At 44.6% G+C, this 9,566-nt stretch overlaps 1 protein-coding gene across 1 annotated transcript in view; it reads right to left on the bottom strand.

Moving 5' to 3' along the window:
* Positions 1 to 9,030, bottom strand: part of LOC121844104 (clarin-2-like) — an 11,117-nt gene extending 2,087 nt beyond the window's left edge. The window contains exons 1-3 of the mRNA XM_042313995.1: positions 8,177 to 9,030; positions 3,852 to 3,973; positions 1,660 to 1,717 (exon numbers count right to left, since the gene is read on the bottom strand). Of these exons, the coding sequence (XP_042169929.1) occupies positions 1,660 to 1,717; positions 3,852 to 3,973; positions 8,177 to 8,429 (433 nt within the window). The 5' untranslated portion in view covers positions 8,430 to 9,030. The remainder of the gene's footprint in view (positions 1 to 1,659; positions 1,718 to 3,851; positions 3,974 to 8,176) is intronic.
* Positions 9,031 to 9,566: the final 536 nt, after the last annotated feature.

The raw sequence follows: 9,566 nt of genomic DNA, 5'->3' as shown, positions 1-9,566 counted from the left end.
GTAGTCCCCAATATACCAAGGTAGTCCCCACATTACCAAGGTAGTCCCCATATTACCAAGGTAGTCCCCACAATACCAAGGTAGTCCCCACAATACCAAGGTAGTCCCCACAATACCAAGGTAGTCCCCACATTACCAAGGTAGTCCCCACAATGAAACAAGGAACATTCACCCTAGTGGACATTACCAAGGTAGTCTCCACATTACCAGGGTAGTCCCCATAATGAAACAACATTCACCCTGGTGGACATTACCAAGGTTGTCCCATATTACCAAGGTAGTCTCCACATTACCAAGGTAGTCCCACATTACCAAGGTAGTCCCCACAATGAAACAACATTCACCCTGGTGGACATTACCAGGGTAGTCCCCACATTACCAAGGTAGTCCCCACATTACCAGGGTAGTCCCCACATTACCAAGGTAGTCCCCACATTACCAAGGTAGTCCCCACATTACCAAGGTAGTCCCCACATTACCAAGGTAGTCCCCACATTACCAAGGTAGTCCCCACATTACCAGGGTAGTCCCCACATTACCAAGGTAGTCCCCACATTACCAAGGTAGTCCCCACAATGAAACAAGGAACATTGACCCTGGTGGGCATTACCAAGATAGTAAGTGGTGTGTGTGTGTGTGTGTGTGTAGTGGTGTGGGTGTGTGTGTGTGGTGTGGGTGTGTGTGTGTGTGTGTGTGTGTGTGTGTGTGTGTGTGTGTGTGTGTAGTGGTGTGTGTGTGTGTGTGTGTGTGTGTGTGTGTGTGTGTGTGTGTGTGTGTGTGTGTGTGTGTGTAGTGGTGTGGGTGTGTGTGTGTAGTGGTGTGTGTGTGTGTGTGTGTGTGTGTGTGTGTGTGTGTGTGTGTGGTGTGTGTGTGTGTGTGTGTGTGTGTGTGTGTGTGTGTGTGTGTGTGTGTGTGTGTGTGTGTGTGTGTGTAGGTAGTGGTGTGGGTGTGTGTGTAGTGGTGTGTGTGTGTGTGTGTGTGTGTGTGTGTGTGTGTGTGTGTGTGTGTGTGTGTGTGTGTGTGTGTGTAGTGGTGTGGGTGTGGGTGTGTGTGTGTGTGTGTGTGTGTGTGTGTGTGTGTGTGTGTGTGTGTGTGTGTGTGTGTGTGTGTGTGTGTAGTGGTGTGGGTGTGTGTGTGTGTGTGTGTGTAGTGGTGTGTGTGTGTGTGTGTGTGTGTGGTGTGGTGTGTGTGTGTGTGTGTGTGTGTGTGTGTGTGTGTGTGTGTGTAGTGGTGTGTGTGTGTGTGTGTGTGTGTGTGTGTGTGTGTGTGTGTGTGTGTGTGTGTGTGTGTGTGTGTGTGTGTGTGTGTGTGTGTGTGTGTGTGTGTGTGTGTGTAGTGGTGTGGGTGTGTGTGTAGTGGTGTGTGTAGTGTAGTGGTGTGTGTGTGTGTGTGTGTGTGTGTGTGTGTGTGTGTGTGTGTGTGTGTGTGTGTGTGTGTGTGTAGTGGTGTGGGTGTGTGTGTGGTGGTGTGTGTGTGTGTGTAGTGGTGTGTGTGTGTGTGTAGTGGTGTGTGTGTGTGTGCGTGTAGTGGTGTGTGTGTGTGTAGTGGTGTGTGTGTGTGTGTGTGTGTGTGTGTGTGCGTGTAGTGGTGTGTGTGTGTAGTGGTGTGTGTGTGTGTGTGTGTGTGTGTGTAGTGGTGTGTGTGTGTGTGTGTGTGTACCTGCTATGGTGTTCCAGATGTAGAGTCCAGTGGGGCCTTTAATGCTCTGGTAGGGAACCTGATACACAGAGATACACACTATAACACCACACACAGATATACACTATAACACCACACACACACACAGAGATATACACTATAACACCACACACACACAGAGATATACACTATAACACCACACACACACACAGATATACACTATAACACCACACAGAGATGTCCACTATAACACACACACAGAGATATACACTATAACACCACACAGAGATATCCACTATAACACACACACAGAGATATACACTATAACACACACACAGAGATATACACTATAACACACACACACACACACACACACACACACACACACACACACACACACACACACACAGAGATATACAATATAACACCACACACACACAGAGATATACACTATAACACCACACAGAGATATACACTATAACACCACACACACACAGAGATATACACTATAACACCACACAGAGATATACACTATAACACCACACACACACACAGATATACACTATAACACCACACAGAGATATACACTATAACACCACACAGAGATATACACTATAACACCACACAGAGATATACACTATAACACCACACACACACAGATGTACACTATAACACCACACAGAGATATACACTATAACACCACACAGAGATATACACTATAACACCACACACACACACACACACAGATATACACTATAACACCACACACACACACACAGATATACACTATAACACCACACACACACACACAGATATACACTATAACACCACACACACACAGAGATATACACTATAACACCACACACACACACACAGATATACACTATAACACCACACAGAGATATACACTATAACACCACACAGAGATGTACACTATAACACCACACACACAGAGATATACACTATAACACCACACAGAGATATACACTATAACACCACACACACAGAGATATACACTATAACACCACACAGAGATATACACTATAACACCACACAGAGATATACACTATAACACACACACAGAGATATACACTATAACACCACACACACACAGAGATATACACTATAACACCACACACAAACAGAGATATACACTATAACACCACACACACACACAGATATACACTATAACACCACACACACACAGAGATATACACTATAACACCACACACACACACACAGATATACACTATAACACCACACAGAGATATACACTATAACACCACACACACACAGAGATATACACTATAACACCACACACACACAGAGATATACACTATAACACCACACACACACACACAGATATACACTATAACACCACACAGAGATATACACTATAACACCACACACACACAGAGATATACACTATAACACCACACAGAGATATACACTATAACACCACACAGAGATACACACTATACCACCACACACACACAGAGATATACACTATAACACCACACACACACAGAGATATACACTATAACACCACACACACACACAGAAATACACTAGAACACCACACACACACACAGATATACACTATAACACCACACACACACAGATATACACTATAACACCACACACACACACAGATATACACTATAACACCACACAGAGATATACACTATAACACCACACAGATATACACTATAACACCACACACACACTACACAGATATACACTATAACACCACACACACAGAGATATACACTATAACACACACACACAGATATATACACTATAACACACACACACAGATATACACTATAACACCACACAGAGATATACACTATAACACCACACAGAGATATACACTATAACACACACACAGAGATATACACTATAACACCACACACACACAGAGATATACACTATAACACCACACAGAGATATACACTATAACACACACACAGAGATATACACTATAACACCACACACACACACAGATATACACTATAACACCACACAGAGATATACACTATAACACCACACACACAGAGATATACACTATAACACAACAGCCACACACAGATATACATTATAACACCACACACACACACACACACAGAGATATACACTATAACACCACACAAACAGATATACACTATAAAACCAAACACACACACATCATCGCCACACCACATAGCCCCTACCTTGCGCGCGTTGTAGATAGAGAATGAGAGGCTGAGCAGAGTAAACCCCACGGCCACCAACAGGAAGACTATCACCATCACATGGAGACCTGTGTTCAGGGTATGTACCAGAGTAGGGAATACTGTACACACACACACACACACACACACACACACACACACACACACACATCAGGCCAATGAGGGCCTCAGATTTGTCCTTTTTTCAGATGTTAAATGATTTGCGAAACTACATTTTTACATCCAGGTTTTATCATGATGATGTACTGGTCTAGGGTTAGGTGTTTATGTACTGGTCTAGGGTTAGGGTTAGGTGTTTATGTACTGGTCTAGGGTTAGGGTTAGGTGTTTATGTACTGGTCTAGGGTTAGGGTTAGGTGTTTATGTACTGGTCTAGTCAGTGTGTTTATGTACTGGTCCAGGGTTAGGGTTAGGTGTTTATGTACTGGTCTAGGGTTAGGGTTAGGTGTTTATGTACTGGTCTAGGGTTAGGGTTAGGTGTTTATGTACTGGTCTAGGGTTAGGTGTTTATGTACTGGTCTAGCCAGTGTGTTTATGTACTGTTCTAGGGTTAGGGTTAGGTGTTTATGTACTGGTCTAGGGTTAGGGTTAGGTGTTTATGTACTGGTCTAGGGTTAAGGTTAGGTGTTTATGTACTGGTCTAGGGTTAGGGTTAGGTGTTTATGTACTGGTCTAGGGTTAGGTGTTTATGTACTGGTCTAGGGTTAGGGTTAGGTGTTTATGTACTGGTCTAGGGTTAGGTGTTTATGTACTGGTCTAGGGTTAGGGTTAGGTGTTTATGTACTGGTCTAGTGTTAGGGTTAGGTGTTTATGTACTGGTCTAGTGTTAGGGTTAGGTGTTTATGTACTGGTCTAGGGTTAGGGTTAGGTATTTATGTACTGGTCTAGTGTCAGGGTTAGGTGTTTATGTACTGGTCTAGGGTTATGGTTAGGTGTTTATGTACTGGTCTAGTCAGTGTGTTTATGTACTGGTCTAGGGTTAGGTGTTTAAGTACTGGTCTAGTTAGGTGTTTATGTACTGGTCTAGGGTTAGGTGTTTATGTACTGGTCTAGCCAGTGTGTTTATGTACTGTTCTAGGGTTAGGGTTAGGTGTTTATGTACTGGTCTAGGGTTAGGGTTAGGGTTAGGTGTTTATGTACTGGTCTAGGGTTAAGGTTAGGTGTTTATGTACTGGTCTAGGGTTAGGTGTTTATGTACTGGTGTAGGGTTAGGGTTAGTGGTTTATGTACTGTTCTAGTCATTGTGTTTATGTACTGGTCCAGGGTTAGGGTTAGGTGTTTATGTACTGGTCTAGGGTTAGGGTTAGGTGTTTATGTACTGGTCTAGGGTTAGGTGTTTATGTACTGGTCTAGGGTTAGGGTTAGGTGTTTATGTACTGGTCTAGGGTTAGGTGTTTACGTACTGGTCTAGGGTTAGGGTTAGGTGTTTATGTACTGGTCTAGTCAGTGTGTTTATGTACTGGTCTAGGGTTAGGGTTAGGTGTTTAAGTACTGGTCTAGGGTTAGGGTTAGGTGTTTAAGTACTGGTCTAGGGTTATGGTTAGGTGTTTATGTACTGGTCTAGTCAGTGTGTTTATGTACTGGTCTAGGGTTATGGTTAGGTGTTTACGTACTGGTCTAGGGTTAGGGTTAGGTGTTTATGTACTGGTCTAGTGTTAGGTGTTTATGTACTGGTCTAGGGTTAGGGTTAGGTGTTTATGTACTGGTCTAGTGTTAGGTGTTTATGTACTGGTCTAGGGTTAGGGTTAGGTGTTTATGTACTGGTCTAGTGTTAGGGTTAGGTGTTTATGTACTGGTCTAGGGTTATGGTTAGGTGTTTATGTACTGGTCTAGTCAGTGTGTTTATGTACTGGTCTAGTCAGTGTGTTTATGTACTGGTCTAGGGTTAGGTGTTTATGTACTGGTCTATGGTTAGGGTTAGGTGTTTACGTACTGGTCTAGGGTTAGGGTTAGGCGTTTATGTACTGGTCTAGGGTTAGGGTTAGGGTTAGGCGTTTATGTACTGGTCTAGTCAGTGTGTTTATGTACTGGTCTAGTCAGTGTGTTTATGCACTGGTCTAGTCAGTGTGTTTATGTACTGTATATAGTAGTCTGGTCTAGTCAGTGTGTTTATGTACTGTATATAATAGTCTGGTCTAGTCAGTGTGTTTATGTACTGGTCTAGTCAGTGTGTTTATGTACTGGTCTAGTCAGTGTGTTTATGTACTGTATATAATAGTCTGGTCTAGTCAGTGTGTTTATGTACTGGTCTAGTCAGTGTGTTTATGTACTGTATATAATAGTCTGGTCTAGTCAGTGTGTTTATGTACTGTATATAATAGTCTGGTCTAGTCAGTGTGTTTATGTACTGTATATAAACATGATAAAACCTGGACACTGTATATAATGTTTATATTTGGTCTGGTCAGTGTGTTTCTATTATGCAGAGGGGGACACTGACTAGACCAGACAAAGACTGACCCCCCCCTATTATGCAGAGGGGGACACTGACTAGACCAGACAAAGACTGCCCCCCCCCTATTATGCAGAGGGGGACACTGACTAGACCAGACAAAGATTGACCCCCCCATATTATGCAGAGGGGACACTGACTAGACCAGACAAAGACTGCCCCCCCCATATTATGCAGAGGGGGAAACTGACTAGACCAGACAAAGACTGACCCCCTTATAATGGAGAGGGGGACTCTGACTAGACCAGACAAAGACTGCCCCACCTATTATCCAGAAGGGGACTCTGACTAGAACAGACAAAGACTGACCCCCCCCCTATTATGCAGAGGGGGACACTGACTAGACCAGACAAAGACTGACCCCCCTATTATGCAGAGGGGGAAACTGACTAGACCAGACAAAGACTGACCCCCTTATAATGGAGAGGGGGACTCTGACTAGACCAGACAAAGACTGACCCCCCCCTATTATGCAGAGGGGGAAACTGACTAGACCAGACAAAGACTGACCCCCCTATTATGCAGAGGGGGACACTGACTAGACCAGACAAAGACTGCCCCACCTATTATGCAGAGGGGGACACTGACTAGACCAGACAAAGACTGCCCCCCCCCATATTATGCAGAGGGGGAAACTGACTAGACCAGACAAAGACTGACCCCCTTATAATGGAGAGGGGGACTCTGACTAGACCAGACAAATACTGCCCCACCTATTATCCAGAGGGGGACACTGACTAGACCAGACAAAGACTGACCCCCCCCCTGTTATGCAGAGGGGACACTGACTAGACCAGACAAAGACTGCCCCACCTATTATGCAGAGGGGGACACTGACTAGACCAGACAAAGATTTGCCCCCCCCTATTATGCAGAGGGGGACACTGACTAGACCAGACAAAGACTCTAGTAGATATATCCCCATAACAGTCTGTAGTAGATATATCCCCATAACAGTCTGTAGTAGATATATCCCATAACAGTCTGTAGTAGATACATACCCCCATAACAGTCTGTAGTAGATATATCCCATAACAGTCTGTAGTAGATATATCCCATAACAGTCTGTAGTAGATATATCCCCATTACAGTCTGTAGTAGATATATCCCATAACAGTCTGTAGTAGATATATCCCCATTACAGTCTGTAGTAGATATATCCCATAACAGTCTGTAGTAGATATATCCCATAACAGTCTGTAGTAGATATATACCCATAACAGTCTGTAGTAGATATATCCCATAACAGTCTGTAGTAGATATATCCCCATAACAGTCTGTAGTAGATATATCCCATAACAGTCTGTAGTAGATATATCCCATAACAGTCTGTAGTAGATATATCCCATAACAGTCTGTAGTAGATATATCCCATAACAGTCTGTAGTAGATATACCCCATAACAGTCTGTAGTAGATATATCCCATAACAGTCTGTAGTAGATATATCCCCATAACAGTCTGTAGTAGATATATCCCATAACAGTCTGTAGTAGATATATCCCATAACAGTCTGTAGTAGATATATCCCATAACAGTCTGTAGTAGATATATCCCCATAACAGTCTGTAGTAGATATATCCCATAACAGTCTGTAGTAGATATATCCCATAACAGTCTGTAGTAGATATATACCATAACAGTCTGTAGTAGATATATCCCATAACAGTCTGTAGTAGATATATCCCCATAACAGTCTGTAGTAGATATACCCCCATAACAGTCTGTAGTAGATATATCCCATAACAGTCTGTAGTAGATATATCCCCATAACAGTCTGTAGTAGATATACCCCCATAACAGTCTGTAGTAGATATATCCCTATAACAGTCTGTAGTAGATATATCCCTTACTGTATATCTTGGTGCTGCGGTTTCCCAGTCCACACCTCCTAGTCTTCTGACCCTGGAACAGCCCGTAGTAGATGTGTCCGGTGAACTTGTCCAGTTCAGAACAGTTGGCGCTGACCAGCTCTGCCCCGGTACCACACAGGATCCTCCCGCTGACCCAGCGCTCGGTCGCCAGGGCAACCAGCAGCAGAGTGGCAGAGAGCACGTAGAGCAGAGTGGCAAAGGAAAAGGTCAACCGTTTCCACAGCGACGGCATGGTCAGTCTGTCAGGGCGCCGGGTTTGGATAAACAACAACAAATGTCTTTAAAATCCACCTCCATGTGTATCTGTTCATCGCTTCACGCGGCTACTTCTCGTCTCCTCTCGTCTCCTCTCGTCCTCTCTTACAACCTCTGTATTCAGCGGTGTTACGGTCCTCTCATCTCCTCGTCTCCTCTCGTCTCCTCTCGTCTCCTCTCGTCTCCTCTCGTCCTCTCTTACAACCTCTATTCAGCGGTGTTACGGTCCTCTCATCTCCTCGTCTCCTCTCGTCTCCTCTCGTCTCCTCGTCTCCTCTCGTCTCCTCTCGTCCTCTCTTACAACCTTTGTATTCAGCGGTGTTACGTTCCTCTCGTCTCCTCTCGTCTCCTCTCGTCTCCTCTCCTCTCGTCCTCTCGTCCTCTCTTACAACCTTTGTATTCAGCAGTGTTACGTTCCTCTCATCTCCTCGTCTCCTCGTCTCCTCTCGTCTCCTCTCGTCCTCTCTTACAACCTTTGTATTCAGCGGTGTTACGGTCCTCTCGTCTCCTCTCGTCTCCTCGTCTCCTCTCGTCTCCTCTCTCCTCTCTTACAACCTTTGTATTCAGCGGTGTTACGGTCCTCTCGTCTCCTCTCGTCTCCTCTCGTCTCCTCTCGTCTCCTCTCGTCTCGTCCTCTCTTACAACCTTTGTATTCAGCGGTGTTACGTTCCTCTCGTCTCCTCTGTATTCAGCGCCACTGTTCAAGCAGAGACCATGGGAACACCTCCCAGGCATCCCGAGGGTCGGATCATCCAGTCCGGAGTTGTCATGTCAGTCGATGTCAAAGCGCTGTGAAATGAAACAGCTTGTTGTGATAGCTGGTAGAGAGGCTGCCATTAAAAGCTGAGATCCAGTCTGTGTTGGTCAGATCAGAGGGATCTGTTACAGACAGGAAGAAACTTGATCCCAGCACGCTATAGGGCTGCTAGTCACTGAGTTACATTCTGCCCTACTAACAACCCCCCCCCTCTCTCTCCTTCCCTCTCTCTCATCCACTCTCCACCCTCCTCTCTCTCTCCTTCTCTCTCCTTCTCTCTCTCTTCCACTCTTCACCCTCCTCTCTCTCTCCTTCTCTCTCCTTCTCTCGCTCTCATCCACTCTTCACCCTCCTCTC

Source organism: Oncorhynchus tshawytscha, unplaced genomic scaffold (genome assembly GCF_018296145.1).
Source record: "Oncorhynchus tshawytscha isolate Ot180627B unplaced genomic scaffold, Otsh_v2.0 Un_contig_4158_pilon_pilon, whole genome shotgun sequence".
Lineage (NCBI taxonomy): Eukaryota > Metazoa > Chordata > Actinopteri > Salmoniformes > Salmonidae > Oncorhynchus > Oncorhynchus tshawytscha.
The sequence above is the reverse complement of the archived record's forward strand: the minus strand, read 5'-3'. Positions and strand labels throughout refer to the sequence as shown.